Source organism: Oryzias latipes, chromosome 17 (genome assembly GCF_002234675.1).
Source record: "Oryzias latipes chromosome 17, ASM223467v1".
Taxonomy (NCBI): Eukaryota; Metazoa; Chordata; class Actinopteri; order Beloniformes; family Adrianichthyidae; genus Oryzias; species Oryzias latipes.
In genome coordinates, this window is record NC_019875.2 from 7,181,019 (window position 1) to 7,207,194 (window position 26,176).

The following is a 26,176-nucleotide window of genomic DNA, read 5'->3' on the forward strand; positions in this document are numbered from 1 at the left end:
TGGGGTTTGCAAAAATAAATACATTTATTTCTGTAGATTTAGGCTTAGGTTTGACTTGAATAAAATTCAATTTGAAAACAGGGGCACAAAAAACAAAAATTAGATGTATTGAAAATTCTGTATCAAGGGGTAAACGCTAGTTAGATTAGCATTCAGTTGTTTTTTTAGTTGAAAAGGGAAGGTTTTGAATGCTCTGTGTCTCAACACCTTAAAAATAAAAACATTTTGGGAAACTAGCTGAAGAGTTTAATCTTGACTTCTTAACAATATAAAGTCCAACGGGTTTAATAGCTTGAATAAATATGCGACCTATTTTTTCTATATAACTTTTGTATTTTAAAACTGGAGATCATCTATGTTGAAATAAAAATATTCTAACTGGAAAAGAAAAACACTCAATATTTGATCTAATATCGCCACCTGCTGGTATGTCTATATAAGTTTCCCATTTTGTATTTATCCCTTTTCAAGTTACAAGTAAAATAAAATAAAAAAATACAACATTATTATATGTGGTAAGATTTTAGTGACAATCCTCTATTTCATTTCATTTTATGCTTCTTTATTCATTTATTTGCTTTTAAAAGCTATAATGTCACTTAGCCAATCAAATTAAATTTTCTTAAACGTTTAACCAATAGGTATCGGTGATGTTTGGATGCCTGAACAGTCGTGTGTTTTTTTTCTTTATTTTTTAATTTGTAGAGCGTTAAGCAGACGGACAGGCAAAGTCCTACTTCCTGTCGGTGGCAGATGTTTGTGAGATCTGCGATGCGCAGAGACTCATTTGCGTTTACGTTTTACGTCATTGTCCACCACGCAACAGACATGTGAGAGGACACGGAGACGCAGAGGCTGGATTATTCAATTTATCAAGAGCATGGTTACATTGTGTGATTTTACAAAGTATATATTTATAATTTCATTCAGCAGCTGACAAGAAAATGTTTCGGCAAGCACGAACCACGCTCCAGAAACTTGTAGGGTGAGTTAGTTGTCTAACGGGATGCCTGCTAAACAATATTGTTTTTGTGTGTGTTTTTATCTCTTTTTTTCCTGTCTCAATATTGTTTAGTTCAATTATGTTTTGTAGTGATGTAATGAAAATGCGGCGTGTTTCTTACGTTAAGGCAGCTAGAAAAGAAGATGCAAAAAATATGCTAATTTTGTACACAATAGTTTTGATTAACATTTTTCTTCTTCTTCTTCTTCGACTGATTTTAAATAGAATAAATTCAACTTTTTGTTGTTAATTAGCCTTAAACAGGTGATTATTAATTTTGTGACCGGAAGTTATTTATTTATTTATTTATTTAGTTATTTATGCACTTGAGGGGTAAAAGAAAGAGACCCCCCCCCCCTCCCCAAATAAAGAGACATTTTTGGAATAACAAATATTTTTGCTGATTTCCTTTGTGTCCTGCATCACTTTTTATCCAGAAGTTTGTGGCTTTTTTTTTTTTTTTCATTTATGACCTCATGGATCCTCATTGTAGTGTTAAATGAGGTTTACTTTTTTGTCTTCTTTTTTTTGAAGTTTTACAGGACAGCAGAAAACATGGAGGCTGAAGAGCACATCAGTAAGAGAGAAGGTACTTCAGCTCCAACTAGGCCAGAAGATCCACGGCTTTACAGTCAGAGAGGTAAGTGTGCCTTTATCACAACACTAACCGTCTTCCTCTCCTTTATTTCTCTGCTAACTAAGGAACAACAAGAATAAACATTTGTAAAGTTCTGCTTGTAATTCTAAGTCTAGAAAGTCCAAAAATACCTAAAATTCAACAAATTCTTGAAATCCACCATATGAATAAGGCAGGGCGTGTTTATTTATGTAGTTTAATTTATACTTCCGGTTATTATAAGTGTTGTAGAGAAGAAGACAAATAAGAAGAACATAGATAAAAATCACAACTAGAACAGTAAAATTGTAGACTTTTATATATTACACCTATACACATTTCAATTACCATGCGACTTGTTCGCTGTGGCGACCCCTGATGGGAGAAGCCGAAAGTGGAAGAAGAAGATACACATTTGAATCACATTCAAGCAGACGGCTGGGAAAATACGATCCAGATTTTCCCTAAAATAAACGATAAATTGACTTAATGACCAGCCCTTCTCTCACGTGATTCACACATCTCCATACATGGTCCACCAATTGATACATTCAAGATTCAACTGAGTATGTGGCAATACAACACAGTCCAATTATTTCCCTAAATGGAAACAATCTAGGTATTTATTATTCATTTGGCATTTAAAACTATAAATAAAAATGCAATTTAAGAGAGAAATGTTTTTCTGCACTGGTACTTTTTATTTTAATCAACAAAAACAAAATGTTTTGGGCATAACAGCCTCAAACATTCAAACCTGACATTTTGGGTCTTTTGGACTGTTTGGTCCTTTGTGATTAGAAAATGGTTTCGTGTTGATTCATTCAGGTATTGTTTGTGGAAAAAAAAGTTTTTTTTGTATGTTTACTGTATGCAAAACAAATCCCTTTCAGCTGTTCACCTTCAGCCAATTGTAACTCACCCGACTTAGTAGAAGCAAGCTTGTGATTGGACGTCATTTTGTTTGCATCAAGACAGTAGAGACACAACAGGAAGATAAACTGACAGAATCCTGACTGACTGATGTTAAAACGACTGTGGCGCACGCCGTTCTTCCTGTCCAGGTCGTGGAGGTACCTGACTTGTTTCTCACAGCCGTGAAGCTCAGCCACGACCAAACTGGAGCTCAGTACCTGCACGCTGCCAGGGATGACTCCAATAATCTCTTCAGGTGGGTACTTTAAACTCGGGGGGTATTCTCTTAAGCCACAGCTGGCATTTCGCCCATGGTGTTCACACTGAACAAGCAGGGAGGAGCTTGTTCTTTTTTTTTCTTTCCTCTTGCTTACCAGCGCATGTCGACCACCTACAGTTAGAAGAGACTTGGTGGGAAGCGTTAAAGCACAACTCTTGCTCCAGGTTTTTTCTTTCACAGTTCTGATATATGAAAGACTCGGTGGCGTAGAATTCTGGCCGGGCACAAACTGCGATTATTAATTTCTCCTCCATGATCAATTCAATTCAAATAGTTGGCGCTTCTGTGAATGGTGGTGTGAACCTAACTTTCGAGACTGTAAGCGCATCTCCCTTTGCTTTCTAGCGTCCAGTTCAGGACCACCCCCATGGACAGCACTGGGGTTCCACACATCCTGGAGCACACGGTGCTCTGTGGATCGCAGAAGTATCCGTGCAGGGACCCGTTCTTCAAGATGCTCAACAGGTCGTTGTCCACCTTCATGAATGCCTTCACAGGTACGGAGTCGTCACCTCCAGTGTCGTCGTTTTCTTCAGTCTTGTGTAGCTAATTCTTTGACCTCCTACAACTGCTCATTTAACAGCCAGTGACTACACCATGTATCCTTTCTCAACCCAAAATGAAAAGGACTTCCAAAATCTTCTCTCAGTGTATCTGGATGCTGTATTCTTTCCCTGCCTACGAGAGCAGGACTTCTGGTGAGTTTGTGCTCAGATGTTCAGCAGGAGCAGGCTGTCTCTGACTCGTTGGCTGTTCCTCCTCTAATGTGACGACGATGATGCAGGCAGGAAGGCTGGAGGCTGGAGAACGAGAACCCCACAGATCCCAGCTCCCCCCTGGTCTTCAAAGGCGTCGTGTTTAATGAAATGAAGGGAGCCTTTGTGAGTAATTTGCTTTGTTTGGATTGGGGTGTTTGAGGAACTGCTCGATACCACAGGGTGGTTGCACCTTAAGGGGCTAATCCTCCAGTTGCTCATCAAATGTTTAAACAGGGTTCCCACAGAGTCTTCAAAAGTCTTGAATTTGAAAATTGGGAAGCATTAAAAAAAGTGCCGTTAAAATTTTTTTCTAAATGAGTTTTCTCTTCTAAAGTTTTCTTTTTAAACCACAATTATGTAAGTACCTGCTGGAAGATCAGCTGTGTGGCCGCTCTTTGCTCCTTTAACACGCATATAAAAGCAGCTGCAGACTAAAACTGCAGATAATGCTGCAAAAACTGAGAACCAGGCAGCAATTTATCTCACCATTTTAGCAATCTCTGTGTTTGTTTTTTTGCTCTTATCATGGCTTTGTAATGTGATTGACCTCCCTCTCTCCTCTCATTGTATCTGCTAATTCAGCCACGTCCCTAAAAAAACACATTGAACATGCACTTCTTAAGGGTACACTTGATTTGTTGTGCGGGGACACTCAGTTCATTCACAGCCGAGGAGGCATAATTCTATGCAAATAGGACATTAGTTAGTTAGACAAGAAAAACAATAAATGACTCTAAACTCTATTGTGATTGATAGTTAAGGATAAAAACTAATTCAATGATGGAAGTTAAACATGCAGCAAAAAAATACATTTATATTTGAAAAAGCCTTTGAAAAAAGAACAACGCAGGGAAGGTTGTTCACTGCATGTGAGGATGAAGATGTACAAGCTAAAATGAGTAGAGAAGCAGAAAATGAGAAAGGTTTATGAAGTTCTTTAGTCCATGAATCAAGGTAAATATTGTTTCCTCAAAGCCCTGTCAGTTATTCCCAACTGCATTTATCTACATTAGTGCTGTAGCGATTCATTTTAACATAATTCATATCATACACTGACCAAAAATATAAACGGAACACTTTTGTTATTGCTCCCATTTCTTATGGTATGAACTCAAAGATGTGAAACATTTTCCACATACACAAAATAACCAGCTCTCTGAAATATAGTTCACAAATCTGTCTAAATCTGTGCTAGTGAGCACTTCTCCTTTGCCAAGACAATCCATCCCACTTTCACAGGTGTGCCATATCAAGATGCTGATTAGACAGCAGGATTATTGCACAGGTGTGCCTTAGACTGGCCACAAGAAAAGGCCACTCTGAAATCTTCAGTTGTATCACACAGCACAATTTTGAGGGAGCGTCCAATTGGCATGCTGATAGCAAGAATGTCCACCAGAGCTGTTGCTAGGGAATTGAATGTCCATTTCTCCACCATAAGCCGTCTCCAAAGGCGTTTCCGGGAATTTGGCATTTTATCTTGTAAGATAATCAAGTTTAAATTAAAAATGTGTCCAAACAAACCAGTAAAACCAGAATCAGTGTTGGCTCAATTACTTTTAAAGAGTAATGGAGTACTTTGCTTTATTTACTGGATGAATTAGTTATTAAGTTACTTTACATATTCCCCAATTTAAAAAAGTAATTCACTACTTTCGCATACAAATTCTGAAGAGATTGAAGCTAGCACAAACAAGACACCCACAAAATAAAAACATTGAGGCTTCACAAAGGCGATCCGGTTTTTAGCATCACCTCATTAATTTTAAATGAATATTAAAAAAATATAGCATAATAAATATGTAATAATGTTGACAAGTTGCTCATTGACACTAGGGTAGTGGAAAGCAGTTCATCTCCAGGATTAAATTTCCGCTTAACTAAAAGATTTTGGCCTTTGGATTTGACAAATTGGAAATCATTGAAATATATCTGCAGTTGCTGAATGACCCTGTGTTCCCCTATGTACGCTCTCTTCATCTTACTTTAAACGATTTCCAACTCTGTATTAGCGCATGTGTCACAATTTATTTTTAATGCATTCGTTTTGTTTCATTTAACCAAGAGAATATGTCAGATCCAACTGTTAACACACATTTTTTGATTAGTCATCTATGGTTTAACTGCACCAAAATGTGAGTAATGAAGTAATGCTGTTGTCTAGTAATTGTAATCTATTACGTTACTCAGTTACTGACAAGTAACCGTTCTGAAATTCAAGGATTTTGCTTTTTCTTCGTTCATAGGGCTGGGATTTAGGCAGAGAAATTAGTCTTAGAAAAAGGCTTTTAAAAAGTCTTAAATTTAACTTGAAGAAACATGTAGGAACCAGTTAAATAAAAAAAAATAAAAAAAAGTCTAACTATGTGAAGTTCTAAGAGAAAAGACGCCTAATGATTCATTAAAAACTGTAAAAACTACTAAGAGATCTTGCAACAGTCGATGCCGGAAAGGTCGCTGCCGCAGCAGTCGATGCCTTTACTGCCACGTCACCATGAGATTACAGGCAGTTTCATGCACAAATGAAACACAAAACAGTCTAAAAGTCTTTGGAGAGGACATTTTATAAAGCTTAAGGAAGTTTGTTGAAACACTTTTGGTTTTCTTTTCTGACCAAAGACACAGTTTAAAAATCAAGAACACGTTTGAGCCAGAAAATGGCGATAACCGGTAGTCTGAAAAATGTTACGTTTTTTGCTGTATTAAAACCTTCCTGAGCAGCAGGGATATCTTCTTTTGTCCTGAAAGAAAAAGCCGCTTCCATCCCTTTATACTCAGATTGGCATTTATTTCATTTGACATTTTTGCTAAACGTTTGGCAACTTCCACAAACAACATTTTTCAGAGAAAACCTGAATGCAATAGAGAAGCACTGTGATGGATTTTCTAAACAAATGATCAAACTGTCATTTTTAGCTTCTAGACAAAGATTTTTATGCACACAAGATACTGTTTCTTTATTTCCTTCTTGGTCTATTATTCTACACCCTTACTTTCTGAATATATCAATGCTATTGTGTTTATTTATCGGAAACGGAGTAAAACACATCAGTGCAGATGCTCTCTGCACTTGAACCAACTATTGCAGAATTTAGGTTTCTAACATTCAAAACCTGATTCCCAATACATGTTTTGCTTCTACATGCTTAACTCTCATTAAAATGATGACGAGGATTTACGTTTCAAGTGAAATTGTCAGATTACTAACATCTTTTCCTTGACACACCTATAAATGTTTACATCTCAGATTTGTCATTTATTTTATTTAACTTTTAGACTTTTTTTTCTCTCTGATCTTCAAGTCTGGTGTTTTGTTTTTTCAGTCGGATAACGAGCGTCTGTTCGCCCAGCACCTCCAGAACAAGCTGCTCCCGGATCATACCTACTCGGTGGTGTCGGGCGGAGAACCTCTGGCCATCCCTGACCTGACCTGGGAGCAGCTCAAACAGTTCCACGCTACACACTACCATCCCAGCAATGCTAGGTACTTCCAGGAAGATTCTTCTGTCTCACTGTTTTAAGGATGTTTGATCATTTTCCAAACCATATTTGGACTCCAGGTTCTTCACATACGGAGACCTGCCTTTGGAGAACCATCTAAAGCAGATCCATGAAGAAGCTCTGTCCAAGTTTGAGCGCATCGACCCAAAGACTGAAGTGCCGTCTCAGCCGCACTGGACCAGTCCTGTGAGTCCACAGTGAAGCCTCCGCGCAGAATGTCAGGCTTTAGCTCCACTTCTGTTCACGTTGAGCTGAAACCTCTTTCAGAGGGAGGACCATGTGACCTGCAGCCCCGATGCTCTGGCTCCAGATCAAACCAAGCAGAACTCGCTGTGTGTGAGCTACCTGCTGGGAGAGTAAGAAAACACCCCCCCCCCCCCCCCCCCAAATCCCTCTGTTTCTCATAAACTCCACCTTTATATTTGTCTGCAGATTTCAGGTTTTTCCGATTTTTCTCCTTTCTGATAAACATATAGGGGATTGTGTTCTGAAGAGTAAAAGCCAGCATTTGTTTGATGTTCTGCAGAATGAAAAGTCATTTATTTGTATTTAATTCCCTGGTTTAAAACAAAAGCCGTAGAATCAGCCGTGTGGGGGGAGCTGTGGCTCCTGATGACATTTACATAAAGTTTAATGTTGACTTGTTTTTTTGGAGCAGCATCACGGACACTTTTGAAGGGTTCACTCTCAGCTTGCTGTCCTCTCTGATGGTTTCTGGTCCAAACTCTCCCTTCTACAAATCCCTCATCGAACCGAAGATCGGATCGGACTTTTCTTCCGTGGTTGGGTCCGTATGCTAACCTTCTGCTGTCCTGCTTCTCTCAGAGATTTGGTTGCAGAGAAAATGTGCTGCAGCGGATTTGCGTGTCAGACTTAATGTATTGTGTCCCGCAGGTACGACGGCAGCACCAAAGAGGGTTCCTTCAGCATCGGGCTGCAGGGAATGGCTGAGCAGGACACAGAGAAGGTCAAACAAATCATCAGCCAAACCATCGACCACATCATAGAGTGAGTGGCCAGCATCAAAGGCTCGGCTGGCTTTGTCTCAAACCAAACAGTGAAACCTTTTTCCCGCCTCAGGACCGGCTTTGAGGAGGAGAGGATCGAGGCGCTCCTGCATAAGATCGAGATCCAGATCAAACATCAGTCCACAAACTTTGGTCTGTCTTTGGCCTCGGTGAGTCGGCACATCCAGGAGTTCCTTCAAGTGGTTCAGTTTCACAAAAAGATCAAACATGATTAAACTCTTCCCAAAATTGTAAAACATTTTAGACTAAAGCTTTACCATTGAAAGCGCCAAGATCCTCTGTCTCCTGATGATCATCGGAGAGAATTTGAGGTTTAATGGAGGTGAAGAGAATTGGAAAATGGAGAAGAAAATAACAAACTGCTGTAAGGTTTGGCTCAGAGAACCAGCGGTTTTTATTCCTCTGTAGTCCTCTTCAACATCCCAGTGGAAGCAAAGATCTCCCAGCTCTGAAACACCCTGTGGATTTAAAGAAGAATAGAAGCTACTGGCAAGTAGTCAGGAGCGGTCTTATTTCTTCAGATGTTTGTTTTTAGATACTCGCTAGATTGGGGTTTACCCTTCACGGTCTCGCTGTATTGCCGTTTTTATTTTATTTTATTTTATTTTTTTCTGTACAATTTTGCATATTTTTCTTTTTTTTCCAGTGCACTGTGTTCTCCATCCTGATTGGCTGTTGACCAATCTCATTCATGGCGAGGCTCCTACACAGAATTTGTTCAATTTGCCACATTTACGTAAATCGCAATCAGATCGTCATTTTATGATGCAGGACTTACTTTTCAATGAAGGTTTGAAGTTTAAAAGTTTAAAAAGGAGAGAACAATTAAATGTTCATGTCTGAGAAAAGAGAGTATTACCGCCTTAAAACAGCTAGAAAAATGGGAATAAATAAAGCTGAACACTTTGCAGATTTCATTTATTGCTGTTCATTTTTGAAAAGTGACCCTGGGGATCAACGAAGGAAGACTGGATATTTAGAAAAGGCCTCTTCCATCATTTTGATGCATCTTTTCTACTATACCTCAATCTACACCATAGAATAACAGCACAAGAGGGTGTAGTTTGAATAATGTCAAAGTTAAATAGAGAAGAAGCAATATTATTTTAGCCAAAATAAACATTTTAAACAAGTTATCAAAAATATTTAATAATTTTTAGCTTTTTAAGAAGATTTGTATGTAATGTACTGCAGACACTATACTTCTTGATTTTTATGCTAGGTGTGTCACTCTGCACCCTTACTTTGTAAATGGATAATTTTTAGAACGTTTTTTTTCATTGGTAGCACAACAAAACACATCAGGCTGAAGTGAGTTAAGGTGCTCTTTATAATCAAGTCATCTGCATACCATTAGTAAAGCTGTTTCACCTGCAGTTTAACCGTTTTTTCCCCTTTGGCTTCTTGAACAGTCTGTGCTTTTATTTTTTCCTCTCTTTAGTACATCGCGTCCTCCTGGAACCACGACGGCGACCCGGTGGAGCTGCTGAGAATAAGTGAAAGCGTCACTCGGTTCAGACAGGCGCTGAAAGAAGACCCGCGCTTCCTTCAGGACAAAGTCAAACTCTACTTCAAAGTAAATAATGCTCTTCTGTGTCCCCTGTTTCTGCAAAAGGGAGTTTAAATCCTTCAGCTGTGGAGCAGAGCAACACAATTCTGTGTTTGTGGGAAAGTCTGAGTCCTCTTTTATTAATAAAGTGCTCCCTCGCTGCAGGAGAACACTCACCGGCTGACCCTGTCCATGAGCCCCGACCACGACTACACGGAGAAACAAGCCACAGCTGAGGACCAGAAGCTTCAGCAGAAGGTCCAGGCTCTGACTGACAAAGACCGGGAGAAGATTTATCAGAAAGGTGAGCTCCATCCACGCGTCCTCCATTCAGTGTAGACAAGACCTTTATATGATTTTTTTATGTCTGGCTCAGGTCTGGAGCTGCTGGCTGCTCAGAGTCAAACTCAGGACGCCTCCTGTTTGCCGGCACTCAAAGTGTCCGACATCCAGCCGACCACCCCCCCCACTGCAGTTCAGCTGAGCTCTGCAGGTAATTCCCCTCACCTGTTGAATGGAGTAATAAATGGATCTGAGGCTAAAGCTTTCTGACCTTCCCAGCTGGCGTGCCGGTTCAGCTCTGCGAGCAGCCGACCAACGGTTTGGTGTACTTCAGGGCCATGTGCAGCCTCAACACCCTCCCTGAGGACCTCAGGCTCTACGTGCCGCTCTTCTGCAGCGTCCTCACCAAGTGAGTCAGCCAGCAGTGACCGAGGGAGCAAAATATCACATCCGAATAAAACAAAAGAAAGATTCAAAGTACGGTACTTTAACAAACAGGGAAAGGATTTTTTCAAACACAAGTCCATAATTCTAAAATTAGATTTGTTTTGACATGTATAGCTTAACAGTGGTGGGCCCTCTCTGAATTATATATATATATATATTGTTTTACATATATAGGTTAACAGTGGTGGGCCCTCTCTGAATTATATTTTGTCCATGCATACTCATGAAATCATTTCAAATGGTCTGCCCATTCCCTTTGATTGTTTATGATGGTCTTGTATTTCCATATTGGAAATGCGTATTTCAGCTATCCTTTGTTGCCAGGTAGGGTCAGAGCTAAAGAGGCCTTCACTATCAGTTCTGAAGGCCTTTCTAATGCTAAATCAGTGTCGGACATTCATTTCCTTCAACCAATCAGATTTTGAGTTGGCATCAGCAGGGCCTTCTAGCAGGCTTAGGCAACATCACAGTATTCAGACCTCCTGATTGGACAGAAGTTTCCGGAAGTCTCATGCAGCCTTGTCCAGTTTGACACACAGCCACAGAGCACATTTTGATCTGTCTCAGTTAAAAAACAGAGCTGACTGTAATGTGTGCCATAGACGATTTCGCAGGAAAATCCCCCACTGATCTCCTTGACTTCCTTCATCAGAAACATCTGACTGAGATCATGAGTAGCTGTACAGATTAGTGTGTTTGGCACTGACCACATTTCCACAAAGTCAGGTTTATGGAAAGAGTGATAAAGCTCTGGCTAACCAACCCGAAGGCTTCAAAAACTATTGTCCTAAGGTGTTTATTCAAACAACATCAGATGAACATTTTAGGATTCATTGAAATTATGAGAACATAATAATATAAATGAAAAATGTTCTGATTAGCAAACGTTTTCATTTTTATTTGGCTTAGGCCACAATTTTTCCTTTTGGTTCATCCCATTTGGAGGAACTTTTATTTTCTTTGGTCAATTTTTTCACATTTAGACAAATATGAGGGGATTTGCAGCAAACATTTACTTTATAATGTCTCTTTACTTACTTTTTTTTTTTTACTTACACCCCTCAGATGTTTGCATTGTGCATCAAATTTAACGGAAAGGCCTCTGAAGGACGTTTCTCTTTGATCCCATCAGTCTAGAGGACATGATTGAATAAATCTGTCTGGAATATAATCCAGATGTTTTTTTGTGCTCCTTCTGCTCAGTTGTGTCTTTCCATGGATCCATGCTTGTCTTTATGTCTCAAGCCTGTACCTCTCTGTTGTTCTTCTACTTCTTTGGTGACTTCCTGAACGACCCTCAAAGGTTTAGAAATGTCTTTGTGGCATCAAAACTTCCATCCCTCTGATCCCTGTTGTTCTTTTTTATTCCTGTAGATGGCAGCACAAGCGGTCTGTTGGAGACTTTCAAGCTGCCTCTGTCAATGCAGTGATGCTTTTTAGAGATGTATAAGATTCTTCTTTCTCTTTCGGCTTTTCCCATCAGGGGTCGCCACAGCGAATCATCCTTTTCCACCTCACTCTATCATGGACATCTTCTACCCTAACATTAGCCAACTTCATGTCCTCTGTTAAGACATCCATGTATCTCCTCTTTGGCCGTCCTCTTGCCCTCCTGCCAGGCAGCTCCATCTCCAACATCCTTCTACCAATATATCCACTATCCCTCCTCTGAACATGTCCAAACCATCTCAGTCTGGCTTCTCTGACTTTGTCGCTGACACAGGCAACATGAGCCGTCCCTCTGATGTACTCGTTCCTTATCCTGTCTAACCTGGTCACTCCTAAGGAGAACCTCAACATCTTCATCTCCGCTACCTCCATCTCAGCCTCTTGTCTCTGTCTCACTGCTACCGTCTCTAACCCATAGAGCAGAGCTGGTCTCACCACTGTCTTGTACACCTTTCCTTTGAGTCTTGCTGGCACTCTTCTGTCACACAACACTCCTGACACTTTCCTCCAACCGCTCCAACCTGCCTGCACTCGCCTCTTCACCTCTTTTCCACAATCCCCATCACACTGAACTGTTGACCCCAAGTACTTAAACTCCTGCACCTTCTTCACCTCAGTCCCCTGTAACCTAACGCTTCTACCTTGATCCCTCTCGTTCAGACACATGTATTCTGTCTTACTACGACTGACCTTCATGCCTCTTCTTTCCAGAGCAAACCTCCACCTCTCTAGCTGTTCCTCCACCTGCTCTCTACTCTCACTGCAAATTACAATGTCATCCGCAAACATCATTGTCCAGGGAGATTCCTGTCTTACCTCGTCTGTCAGCCTGTCCATCAGCATAGCAAACAAAAAAGGACTCAAAGCTGATCCTTGGTGTAGTCCCACCTCCACCTTGAACTCCTCTGTCTGACCTACAGCACATCTCACCACCGTCATACTTCTCTCATACATGTACTGAACTACTCTGACATACTTCTCTGCCACTCCAGACGACCTCATACAGTACCACAGCTCCTCCCTCGGCACCCTGTCATACGCCTTCTCTAAATCTATGAACACACAATGCAGCTCCTTCTGACCTTCTCTGTACTTTTCCATCAACATTCTCAAAGCAAAAATGGCATCAGTGGTGCTCTTACGGGGCATGAAACCATACTGCTGCTCACAAATCTCCACCTTCTTCCTAAGCCTGGCTTCCACTACTCTTTCCCACAGCTTCATTGTGTGGCTCATCAACTTTATTCCTCTATAGTTGCTGCAGTTCTGCGTGTCACCCTTGTTCTTAAAGATTGGGACTAGAACGCTTCTCCTCCATTCCTCAGGCATCTTCTCACTCTCTAAAATCCTATTGAACAACCTTGTTAGAAATTCCACTGCTGTCTCTCCTAGGCACTTCCATACCTCCACAGGTACGTCATCAGGACCAACGGCCTTTCCGCTCTTCATCCTTTTCAGAGCCTTCCTAACCTCATCCTTTCCAATCTCTGCTACTTCCTGCTCCACAACAACCACATCTTCCTCCCTTCTTTCCCTGTCATTTTCCTTGTTCATCAGCTCCTCAAAATACTCCTTCCATCTTTTCTGTACACTCTCTTGGGTTGTTAGCACCTTTCCATCTCTGTCCTTAATCACCCTTATCTGTTGCACGTCCTTCCCATCTCTGTCTCTCTGTCTGGCTAGCCTGTACAAGTCCTTCTCTCCTTCCTTTGTGTCTAACCTGTCATATAGCTCATCGTAAGCTTTCTGTTTGGCCTTTGCCACCTCTCTCTTCACTTTACGCTGCGCTTCCTTGTACTCCTGTCTACCTTCCTCAGTCCTTTCTACATCCCACTTCCTTTTAGCCAACCTCTTCCTCTGGACGCATTCCTGTACTTCCTCATTCCACCACCAAGTCTCTTTACCGTCTTTCCTCTTTCCAGATGACACACCTAGCACCTTCCTACCTGTTTCCCTGATAATCTCTGCTGTAGTTTCCCAGTCCTCTGGAAGCTCATCCTGACCACCCAGGACCTGCCTCAACTTCTGCCTAAATTCCTCACAAGTTTCTTCATTCTGTAGCTTCCACCACTTGGTCTTCTTTTCTGTTTTCCCTCTCTTCTTCTTCCTGACCTCCAGAGTCATCTTACACACCACCATGCGGTGCTGTCTGGCTACACTCTCTCCTACCACCACTTTGCAGTCATTAACCTCTCTCAAATGACCTCGTCTACATAGGATGTAGTCCACCTGAGTACTCCTACCTCCACTTCTGTATGTCACTCTATGTTCCTCTCTCTTCTGGAAGTAAGTGTTGACTACAGCCATTTCCATCCTCTTCGCAAAGTCCACCACCATCTGTCCCTCCAGATTCCTTTCCTTCACACCAAACCTGCCCATCACCTCCTCATCACCTCTGTTGCCCTCACCAACATGCCCATTAAAGTCTGCTCCAATAACAACTCTCTCTCCTCTGGGAAAACTCTCTATGACCTCATCCAACTCACTCCAGAATCTCTCCTCCTCTCCTCCTAGAGATGTATAAGATAATGCTAGATAAATATTAAAAAAGGACAAGATATTAAAAATGTGTGTAAAAATACAAATGGATGGGCTCATTTATCATGTCATTTTGATGGTGAGACAGAGCTTCCGTCTGACCGACTGTGCTTGTCTTTATTGAGGATGGGTTGTGGAGCTCTGGACTACAGGCAGCAGGCTCAGCAGATGGAGCTGCGGACGGGGGGCATGTCTGCCTCCGCCCAGGTTGTCCCTGACTCCGCCCACATCGACACGTTTGAACAGGTCGGTGTAAAGTGCTTGTTCCTGTGAGCAAAAACGACATCACCGATGATCTCTGAGTTGAAAAGGGTGACGGCCTTGTTCCAGGGAATCCTGCTGTCCTCCTCCTGCCTGGAGAGGAACCTCCCTCACATGTTCCATCTGTGGAGCGACATCTTCAACAGGTAAGTCTGAAGCTGAACGTTCCTCGAAGACACGCCGACCCTCAGTTTGGACTAATGCAGCTTTTCTCTCTACACTTAGTCCTCATTTTGAAAACGAGGAGCGCCTGAGAGTACTGGTGACCATGTCGGCTCAGGAACTGGCCAACGGAATCTCCTACTCTGGTCACATGTACGCCATGACCCGGGCGGGCCGTCACCTGACTCCCGCAGGAGACCTGCAGGAGACCTTTGCAGGGATGGAGCAGGTATGGGACACCATCTTGTTTCCTCTGCCTTTTGATGGACTCTCTGTTGCTTTTGTTAGTTTGAAGTTTGAAGTTTTGTTGTTTGAACATCAGGTAAAGTTTGTGAAGAGGATCGCCGAGGTGCCGGACCTGAGTCACGTCATCCGAACCTTAGTCAGAATCAAGAGACACCTGCTGAACCCGGACAACATGAGGCCAGTTCTTCTCCTGATACACCAAATGCTATTTGTGCTTCAAATTCCTGTTCGGCGGCGCTTAAAATTCACTTCTCTGCCGGTCCAAAAGTGTGTTTACAAACCTGATGCTCCTGCCACGTGTGGGAGGTTTACTGTGGGATCAGGTTGATTTATTCTGAGGAGTTTTACAAAAGCATCAGTAGTCATGTCTTCATATCATGACTTCATTCAGAGACTCTGCCAGTACGGCAGCTTCACCATCTACAGAAGGAGCTGCGTCTGAATGACGGCAGCTTTCAGCGATACTTCTGTCTCTCTGTTTGACAACAGGCTGTCCCGCGTGAGTCCGAGGAAGGACAAAAACAAGAATAAAATTTAAAAGCGTTTAAAAGAATAAAAGAAAAAGAAAAAAAGCGTTTTGTTATGTCGTTGCAAATAAGAACAACGTCATAAAGTTCAGGAAGCGAGCAAATGGGAACGATCAGCTTCTACGTGTTTGTTTGGGACTCCAGCCACTGATCAACATGTCACTTCCAAAGCTGATTCCCTGATTGATTGACGCAACGCAGAGCTTCTGAAAGGCCCCTTCTGCGCCAACCGCGTTGGGTGGGAACACAGCTTCAAATCTTTTTTCCTCATGTCAGAGGAAATGGCACAGATGTGCCGAGCTCTCAGAATGAAGACGAAACTGTTTATATAGCTTCTTTTTTCATTTTCTTTGTTTCATAAATTTGCTCTTGAGGTCAGCTGAGGTTGCAGCTTAGTAACCGCTCTTTAGAGTGTCACCATGACAACACGGAGGATCTAGGAATGTTCAAGTACAGCCAGGAAAATGGATGTTTCAACACAAAAGCGCGCCATCTGGAAACATTTTTTTACTAAGAAATGTTTATGATATTGCTTTTATTTGCATAATAAATGTAAAGACTTTTCAGATATTAATATAATTTATGAATAGAATTTATACTGAGCTCACCAATCAAATATTTAGGCGCCTGAACATTTATAAAGAATGCTTTATAAATGTGAATTTTGGTTTAATCCCGTCACGGCCTATGTCGCTGATTTACAACATACAACATATAATCCAGGATTCCACTTCATTTAGCATTACCTGAAGGAAAAAAACATTGAAGAATCTTTTTTATTTCATTAAAACTAAATTCAGACGTGAATAGGTTTAAGTTGATTTATAATTTATTTATTTTTCCCTTCAGGTGTGCAATCAATGCGACCCCCCAGAAAATGTCGGACTCTGCAGCACAGCTGGAGGTTTTTATGAGGGAGGTTTCTGAAAGCAGGAAGGAGCGCAAAGCGGTCAGATCAAATATTCTGAAGGTGAAGTGACTCTGGAACATCATTCAAACAAAAAGACAGTCTTTGATTTATTTAATAATATTATTGTCCTTCTATTGTAGAAACCCCTCGACCCCAATAAACCTGCGGAGGATTCGGGTCCAAGCAGGAAACTAATAACTGTAAATGTTCAGATCAGAACCCCCCCCTTATGTTCCTGTCTGATGATTTTTATGTGAAACTTTGTGTTTGGGGGGGTTTTCTTCCCAGGAGCCGAACTTCCAGCCATGTCAGATGAAAACCTTCTTCCAGATGCCTTTCCCAGTCAACTTTGTGAGCGAGTGCATACGTGCGGTGCCGTACTCCCACCACGATTATGCCGGGTGACTGTTTAAACCTCAGCTCCTATTGATTGATTCAAACCTGTCTCTTTGTCAGTGGAGCTTTGTTTGTTTACACATTTTGTCATTTGTTTACATTGACCTTTTCAGTTTGTGCATTTTGGCAAGAATGATGACGGCCAAATTTCTTCATGGAGAGATCCGGGAGAAGGGCGGGGCCTACGGAGGTGGAGCTAGAATGGGGGGAGGCGGCCTTTTCTCATTTTATTCCTATAGGTAAATTCTACCCGTCAATTCAATTCATTCTGTGGGGGGAGGGGGCTAGTGGGGGAGGTTGAGTGGTAGTCTTGCTTGGCTTGGCCCCCTGGGGGCGGGCCTGGGCTTGCTCCAGGGGGGCGGCGCTCTCTGGCTCCTCTCTCTCTGTCTGGGGCCTGGGGGGTTGGCTGAGGAGACCTGGGCCCTATGCTGGGGGGGGGGCTTTGACCACCGGGGGACAGTCTACCAGCTGTCCCCGACTTACCCTTTTCTAGGCGATATATCGGTGCCAGAATTGGTATCGGCCGATATTTGCATAATTGGAGTTTATCAGTCTAATATTAAAAAAATTACCGATATTCTTCTGTTTTCAGAAACACTTTATTTTTGAAATGTTTACATGTTCCTAATAGAATAGGAATCCTATTTTTGCTTTCATAGTCAGTAATTGACTGTTTTCAGTTGATGTTGACATGTTGTTCCTTATAGATCTCTGGCAATGGGGAGCTTATGGTTTACAGTTATGTCCAGGATTCCATACATGGTCTGAATGCTTTCAAATATATTTATATGAACGTTTGAAAGTGATGCTTGTTCCAATGAGATCCTTTGCTTCTTTTTAAAAAGGTCAAGTGTGGTGTGATTGTTTAGTAAAAGAAACGTTGTGCGATTTTTAATAAAGAAACGGCAAAGGAAATCAGAACTTTGTGTTACTCTAGACACTTAAGTATCAATATCTGCAAATATCGGCTGTCAGCCACAGTTGCAGGGGAAATATCGGTATCGGACGGAAAAAAATGAAATCGGCCCATCCCTAAAAAAAAAAAAGGGGGGGACAGGTTTCCTTTGTCATTCCTGTTTTCTATTTCAAATATGTTTATATTCTCTTTACATCAATCTTCTCAAAGCAACAGATGCTTAATTTTAAAGACTATTTCTAAGTTATAATGATTCTGTTTCAAAGGGATCCGAACTCGGTGCAGACCTTATCTGCCTTCCGTAAAGGCGTTGATTGGGCAAAGTCTGGACATTTCACTCAGCAGGACATCGATGAGGCCAAGCTGTCCGTGTTCTCCGCTGTGGACTCACCTGTGGCCCCGGCAGATAAAGGTGAGGCCGCCCGCCGCTGTGACACGCACGGTCAGGTTCTCGCATTCCTTGTGACTGAAGTTCCCTTTTGTAACGTGGCGGTGCAGGGATGAGCCGTTTCCTGAGCGGGATCACAGATGAGATGAAGCAGAGCCACAGAGAGAGGCTCTTCTCTGTGGATCATCCCAACCTGGTAGACGTGGCAGAAAGGTAACTTTGTAGCTTCTGACACCTTTGCCGTGGCTCTGCCTGCAGTCTGACCCCGCCTCTGTTCTCCCAAAGGTATCTGAGCGTTGGACAGAGAACGTGTGGAGTCGCCATCCTCGGCCCAGAAAACGAACAGATTAAAAAAGACCCAACATGGGTCTTAAAATGACAAAGACGATCCTTGAAATTTTATAAATAAAAGGAGGGATAAGCGACGACAAACAAAAACATCCTCTTTGTGTTTAGGTTTTTAAAAAAAGTGGCTGTGAGTCACATCCATGTGGACTGTGGATTCATCACTCCCCCACTCACTGAACGATTTAGATTTACACTTTGGTTTCCGTTATGTATCTATCCTATAAGATCAGCCATAACCGGGTCAGAAGGATCATGAAATCTGAAATTATTTTGTAAAAACAGTACAATAATAAAACATTTGCACTCTCTTCATTCTTTTTTATTTGTGTGGTATGAAGACATTTACTATGTTGTCAAGTTTCCAGACTCTCCAAAATGCAACATTTCCTTTCAACGTTTTCTAAAGTAAAGGAGGGATAAATCAAGCACCTTAAACACATTTACATGGATTTTTTTAAAGCAGCCTGTAATAAAATCTGCTTAACTTACTTTAGCTCTTCTAGATGTAAATGAAAAAAGTTTTATGAAAACACATCCTAAAGTGTGTAAAACTATAATAGATGTAAAAAAACAGACTTTAGGCGCCCCAAATAATAACGTTTAAAATACTGCCAAATAAATGGTAATTATCTAATCAAATCACAGAAAAATCCCTTTGAAATAAAGAAAATTGTGTATCTGTTTCTTTAATCGACTGGCAACCTGTCTAGGGTTGTACCTAGGAAGGGGTTTCGTTAAGATTTTATTGATACCATTACTTTTCTCTATACTATTTATCGATCCGGTATTCTTATTGATACCTTTCTGTGGGAAAACCAGGAGGGAGAAGACAAATAACAAACTCTGGAGATGAAAACCTTTTCTTTCAGAAGCATTGAAAAGACAGAATATTAATCATTTGCAACAGTAAAATAAACTTAGCATTAAACACTAACGTCTATGCTTCGCATTTTAGCAGCAAAGGAAAAGCAGTGAGGAAAGACCGAGACAATGGCCTGTGCACAAAGTAGTGCACGCCGTGTCTGCGCTGTTGCCACTACGCCAGCAAATGCTGTTAAGGCTGAAACTTATCTGTCTGGTATAAAATTGTTGATGTGGCTCCAGTACAACATTTGTACCCCAACTTTGTACATGAGATAGGCCCCAGCAACCCTGTGACCCCGAAAGGGATTTAGAAAATGAATGTATATCTGTTGTGACTGCTAATAATATGTGAGACGACAACCTAAAATGCATTACGTTGACTGAAAACCCCTAAAGGTTTTTAAGGGATACGTTGCTGTTTTTTTTTCATGGCTTCTTTTCTTTGCAGTCTTTTTAAAAAATTGGCAAAAATAAGGCAGACAGTGATGACATTAAATCTTTATTTTTTCCTAGAATATTTAAAGGCGTTGCTAAAAATCAGAAAATTGGATACAAACTTACCAACAATAAATTTTACATACTTGCAATTTTGCAGAATTTAGTATTTTTCAGCCTTCGGGCTCGCCATGGAGGATTTAATGCAAAAATCGTATTCATTAATGGCAGAGAAGCTTTTAATTCTGTATAACCAGATAGTTATTCATCATTTAATGTGCAGTATAGATTGCATCAGCAGGTGCTAAAACCTCAGTGGCATAATCAACACATCCTACTGGTGTTAAAGAATTCATCCATGATGGATGCATGCATCTCTTTGGCCCTGAAACTGACATCATGGCACCAAAAGCGCCTGACGGCATAAACAACACAACACTCCAACATGTCCACACAGTAAAAGCTTTATTAGACTCCAGCAGGACGGCCACATCTCAAATCAACAATGATGTGCGGTTACAGACACACTACGCCACAGCGATGGGTAACAGCTTCAGCCTGTAGGACCCTAAACACAACACAGCCTGACGGAGACAATGCAACAACACCACAGACAGCAGACAGCAGCATGACGAACCTGCTTGGCCTGAAGCCTCGCGACTCCCTTACAGTCAAGGTGCAGACCGCTCTTGCACAGCCCTGGCATAGCTTTGTTTTTTACGAGCTGGGTTAGGACAGTACATTGCTTACGGACTCAAAAAGTGCAGCAGAAAGTTTGATGAAAGCTGTTGCCCACCTGAGAGCACTATGTCTTTCAAAATAAAGGGTTAATGGCTACATTTCAGACTACAACTTAAATATTCGTACAGTACTTCATAAGGAGTGTGCATAAATAGATTCTTTTTGGATCTAGAAAATTCAGTGTTAGCTGTTTGTTTCTTCTCTAAGACGTCGACCCTCTTCTCTGAAAAGTGCGGGAACCGTCGCTATCTAAACATTTTTGCAGTAGTCGGGGGGGGGGGGGGGGACTTGTGTCAGAAGCTGTGGGGTTTGTGAAGCTGGTTTGTCCGGTGGGGGATGGGGGGGGGCAGCTGACAACAACTCAAACGGAGGGCTGGAAGTCTTTGGGCCGAACTCGGGTCACGTGTTCCAGCTGGCCGGCGTCGGACACGTCGTAGCTCGTCTTGTACTTGGCCAGGATTTTCATCAGGGGGCGGAGCTTCAACCACCACTGGTCCTTTGGGATCCTGTGTCTGAAAGGGGGGCATGAAGGATTGACCATAAAATCATTTGTCATTGATCACCTGGTTTGACACACTTACCATCCAGTGCTGCTGTAAACAGAAGTTCACAATAGTTAAAGGGCTAAACAGCAGCAAACAAACTTCCTTCACGTGTGATTATGCAAGAAGCAGCTTTTGAAAGTGGATTTATTACAGTGAAATCAGTCGAGGCCTCTTGGCTCTGTGTTAAAAGTGAATGTCGCTCCATCTAAACCAGGAAAAGTTTTTGATTCATCTCATTTTATGGGAAAATGTTTTTTGTTTGATTTACATGCAGACTAGTTTATTACCAGACCAACCGATGAACAACTGAGGAGCTGTCTAACAAAAACTAAGAAAGCTAAGCAATATTTCTACAACGTTGGGACTCCAAACAACCACAATAGGAACCAGTTAAACTCATTAACAGATAAGAGAACTGGACTGAATGCCCCCCCCCCCCTCCCCCATTTCCCAAACAGGAAGTACCTGCTGGTTCCAAGTAGCCAAAATCCCATAGGCTTGTAACTAAACTACTAACTATTACTCAGTCATTCTATTTGTCAGATTAACCATTCTTGTTCTGCTACCTTTTTCTAACATGTTGCTGCTAATCCTCATTTTTTTTCGCTATAGTTTTTTCTGTTGTAAGAGATATTGAAGTTATAAACTGACCACTCAGAGGTGGTCTCACGTCGAATGTTCGAAACGTTTGACAGATTCTCCTAAACTCGCTGAGAGAGGTCGCCCAAAAAGTGTTGGCTCAGATCCACCCAAACTAATCACTGCTTACTGGAATGTCTACCTCCAACATGGCAACGCCTGTACCGCGAAAAAAGTGGCGACTGAATTGACTTCATTTTCTTGGAGGGGGAGTAAACCACTCGGCCCACTTCTCATACACAGTCAATGGTCCCATCACCCAAAGAGAATGTTGTAGCATTTATTCATACCATCAAGTCTAAGACTTCTTGGGATTTGCAGCAGAAGGATGACACAAACGCTGCCTTTACGTCTACATGTATAATACTATGGGGCGGTCGTGGTGCAGAGGCAGAGTGGTCGACCTCTGATTGGAAGATTGAAGGTTTGGTTCCTGTTCTCTTGAAGTGCCCTTGACTAAGACACTGAGCCCTAGATTGCTCCTGGTTGTGTTGGTGCGACTGTTGGGCAGCAGAGCCAGCATCACTGTGTGCACATGGGTGAATCTGACTGAGACTTTAAAACGCTTTGGGCCTTCTTAGAAGGTAATAACACTGTATGAAAATACGCCATTTACTACATATATGAATATAAAACTTAGACTTGGAAAAAAAGCGTTTTAAATTCAGGTGTTTCTGCCAAAAGTCTGTTTGTCTAATGAATTATGGTTTCCACTTAGAGGTACAGTCCTGACCAGTCTGGTTTAGTCTGGTTCAGAAAGGTCCAGGTAACTCAGGTGAGCATTTAAAGTTGGACCGTCACAGCACATGCAGTAGCATCATTTTTTTTCTGCTTGGCTTTTGGTATTTAGCATTTACAAAGCATTTACAGGCGGCAAATAGGAATACAGCCGCTGTCTTTTGTCAGAATGACCTTCAGCCAATGAACAGGTTTCAACAGTAGCTCCGCCCTGACCGGTCCGTTCCATCTTTCAATGGACCTACAACCAAAGGGGGCCCAAAAAAAGCAAGGTTTGGTCCTGCTCAAGGGGTCAATTTTGAAATGGAAACTCTCTAAACACTGGACTGGTCCAGACCGGACCGGATCGCTCAGTGGTACCCGTTGCCTCCCTGCTTGACACTCAGCAATAAGGGGTTGGATTGGGGGGCATAAGCCACCAAATGATTCCTGAGTGCAGCTGTGTCTGCAGCTCACCGCTCCCCCCGGAGTCAAAAGTGGAGACACACCCAGGTGTGTGGCACTTTGACTTGACTTTGATTTTATTCAAATCAAACTTTATTTATAAAAAAAAAGTGCTTCTCATAGATTGCACAACTCGAAGCGTTTTAACATTTAGAACACAAAGCAAAATCATTGTGTAACTGCAGTTATCGCCTTAAAATGCCTTTTTCTATTCAATGAATTACTTGTGAAAAATTATATTAGATTTAAATAAATCTATTTGGGGTTTTTAGGAGTAAAACTATAAACTGGAAATTTGAGGGTTAAACTTTTTTGGTAAGAAACAAAAAAAAGATTAAGTGATGTTTTAAACCTTAATGTTTTCAAAAACGTTCATATTTCAAAAATGTGGTTTGATGAAAGACAAACATGTAAAATTATTCCCTCTAAACAGAGTTTAATGGCAAAATCTAAGCAAGAACATTGCAGATATTTGAGCATTTTCTTCTATTCTAAGTCTGAGGTCGTCTATGTGTGAAAAGTTCTTACTCAAAGTCAGTCTCCTCTCGGAGCTGAGCGACGGGCTGAAAGACCATGGCCCTGCGCCGCATCCCCAGCAGGCAGGCGGTGTCCTCTGCGTTGGTGAACACTTTCCCTGTATGGAGACAAACACCGGCTTTTCATCTGACTCCAACTGAAACGTGATCAGATCCGATCCGGTCACGGCGCTCACCTCCTTTGTAGGACTCCTTAAGGGCCCGTGTGATCCACTGCATGGCTTTAGCTGCAACTTTGGTGCCAAAGTTTCTGTCAAAAGGAGACGGAGCTCCTCCCTATGAAACCCAAATGTACGCAGCAACATTTTAGCCTCCACTTCAATAGAAAACCTCTTAAGATCCAAGCTAATATTTGAGCTAATCATCACAGGGCCCCAGTTAAGAATGAAATACTGTGGCAATATAACCTCAAATGTAATGTCAACACATGCGGTTGCCAGGTCTGAAGAAGTGAAATATTTCTACACATATTTTAGTGTTGCATAAAATAAAAGGCAAACATTTTTTTGTAAAATGTACTTTTCTCTTTTTTTGAAAATGTTATTGTCTTATCAAATTTATCTCAAAGCCACATTCTCTTACAGATCATTTAATTACAGTTTCAAACATTAAAGCTCATTCACAGAAAACTGTCGTCAGACCTTTCATTTCATAATAAAAAATGAGATCTTACTGTCATTATTTAAGACAAATGCAGTGATCAGAGCTTTTATACATTTTATGAACCTAACGCACATGTAGAGGAAGAAAAGTCGCATTTGCGTCTGACCTGCTGCATGTGACCGAGGATGTTCTTCCTGCAGTCAAACACGCCGCGTCCTTCCTCCGAGTACAGCTGATAGATGAAGTCTGTGGTAAAGTTTTCATTGCAGTTCTCATTTCTGTACAACACAAAATCAAAACGTTACTTGACAGAAGCTCTACGATTGGCTCGTCCCACAGCGCAATTTCAGGGTGTCGTATAATTGCTATTCAGGCGCAGGCTGCAGCACTGACTCACAATGTCACCTACACTGATTCAAATATTACACCTGTCCTATTTTCACCGACCTCCATCCTGCTGAAAGAAATGGCAGGAGCGTGATGGTGCAGGAGACCAAAAGAACACGACAAACGGCGGGAGGCAAAAACTATGAGGTCACTCTAAAGAGCACAACCGTCTCCTTTTCTCTGCTCAGAAACTTTCATGCAAAAAAAAAAAATGTTTTGTGAAAAGACAAAAAAACACAAAGCCTCTTTGGAACTCACCGCAGCACCAATCCTCTCTGGATGGTTGTCTTCATCTTCTGCGTCAGATGCTCCACGTTGGCCTGAAAGCACAAATCAAAGACGCGTTAAGCCGGAGCGATGGTGGCCTGCAGCCGGCAAAGGTAGCAAAGTCACCGGCTTCGGTCGACAGAGAAAGACAGGCGCAGGGCAGCATCTTCACCACAAGGGGGTGCCAGATCTAGTTCTTAAAACAAAAACCTTTCCTGCAGGCCGTAATCGCCTGATGGGATCATCTGATTGTTGTGGAACAAATGATTCAGCTCAGGTTATTAATAAGACGCTGTAATCTGGGTCACGACCCTGACGAGCAGAGCAGAGAATGCTCACCCTACAGTACCATGTTCTCCAACCCAAACGGAGCCAGTAAATGTAAATAGAAGCACAGGATCATGAAAACTATGTAACACTCCTATCTATATGTATGTGTTTTCCATTCATGACGTTCCTGACCTGCAGGTCTCGGATATCAAATGCCTCCTCGTAGATGTAGACGGTGTCAGCGCCTGCAGCCAGCCCACCCACCGTGGCCAGGTAACCACAGTAGCCCCCCATGGTCTCAATGATGAAGACTCGCCGCTTGGTGCCACTGGCAGACTGCTTGATGCGGTCGCACGTCTGATTCACACAGATTTCATGTTAGTCAGAAAAGAACAGGATTCCAAGATAAATCTCTGAGACGCACACACGCAACAAAAAGACTACAGTTTGTTTTTACGTTAAAGTCCTCCTCCAATCATCTTCTGATCTATTGTAAAAGCACTTCCAGTGGTCTTTTAAATATGATTATGGTGTTTTTATGTAAAATTTAAAAAAAAAAACAATCTGTCTTTTTCAAGGACATAATATCTGCAGAGCAGCAGAAGTAGATTAAAAATTCACCTCCGAGTTGTGGGCGGGACCGTTGGTGCGAGTAAGTCTCCCCTCATTTCCCATCATCCCTTTGTTTACACTCTCTCCCGCTAGTTTACATCCCCTGACAATCCCAAACTTAACATTAGCAGTGCAACAAAAATGCAGAGCATTTCCCCATATGGAATTGAGCGGGGCGCTTGTGGGGGGGGGGGGGGGGGGGTCATCTGTCAACCCTTGTTGTTGGATGACCTGCTCTGCTGCCTGAGCTAAACTGCCACCCTGCTTGGAGTTGCAGGATTAATCTTAATTTTTTTATGTGTCCTCGATCATCAGAAAAATTCTACAAGAACATGTTAAAAACACCAAAAACACATTTTACATTGGAGTAGGTCTTTAAAGTTAGGAAAGGGCCACCACAGTGGGATACTGTAAATGTGTTGACAAATACAGAAGCATAAAAATGCCCTTTAATGTTACAAAATACCTGCAATCGTGACAAAGATAAACAGGTTGACTCAAAACTTTTAGAAATCCAAATAAAAAAAATCGTTTAATCTGCAGTCTGTGCTTTTGCAGATAATTTTTAATTCCAA

The 26,176-nt window shown here is 41.8% G+C and overlaps 2 protein-coding genes across 5 annotated transcripts in view; one reads left to right on the forward strand and one right to left on the reverse strand.

Annotated features, from left to right (window-relative positions):
* The first annotated feature begins 782 nt into the window (after positions 1 to 782).
* On the forward strand, positions 783 to 18,828 carry pitrm1 (pitrilysin metallopeptidase 1). The gene is made up of 27 exons (XM_004078737.4): positions 783 to 985; positions 1,538 to 1,643; positions 2,684 to 2,790; positions 3,160 to 3,311; positions 3,398 to 3,512; positions 3,599 to 3,695; positions 6,896 to 7,056; positions 7,133 to 7,259; positions 7,341 to 7,429; positions 7,732 to 7,860; positions 7,968 to 8,081; positions 8,154 to 8,250; positions 9,543 to 9,677; positions 9,816 to 9,954; positions 10,027 to 10,143; positions 10,212 to 10,341; positions 14,492 to 14,612; positions 14,697 to 14,773; positions 14,853 to 15,018; positions 15,112 to 15,212; positions 16,412 to 16,532; positions 16,613 to 16,672; positions 16,761 to 16,873; positions 16,982 to 17,107; positions 18,051 to 18,196; positions 18,283 to 18,385; positions 18,458 to 18,828. The coding sequence occupies exons 1-27, from the start codon at positions 945 to 947 to the stop codon at positions 18,549 to 18,551; spliced, it is 3,084 nt and encodes a 1,027-aa protein (XP_004078785.1). The 5' UTR covers positions 783 to 944; the 3' UTR covers positions 18,552 to 18,828.
* A 1,437-nt stretch (positions 18,829 to 20,265) lies between these two features.
* The window catches only part of pfkp (phosphofructokinase, platelet), a 105,471-nt gene continuing 99,560 nt past the window's right edge, over positions 20,266 to 26,176 (reverse strand). For all 4 annotated transcript variants that reach the window (XM_004078738.3, XM_004078740.3, XM_004078741.3 and 1 more), the window contains exons 17-22: positions 25,182 to 25,346; positions 24,711 to 24,772; positions 24,232 to 24,343; positions 23,639 to 23,738; positions 23,455 to 23,560; positions 20,266 to 21,072 (exon numbers count right to left, since the gene is read on the reverse strand). In XM_004078738.3, the coding sequence (XP_004078786.1) occupies positions 20,922 to 21,072; positions 23,455 to 23,560; positions 23,639 to 23,738; positions 24,232 to 24,343; positions 24,711 to 24,772; positions 25,182 to 25,346 (696 nt within the window). In that variant the 3' untranslated portion in view covers positions 20,266 to 20,921. The remainder of the gene's footprint in view (positions 21,073 to 23,454; positions 23,561 to 23,638; positions 23,739 to 24,231; positions 24,344 to 24,710; positions 24,773 to 25,181; positions 25,347 to 26,176) is intronic.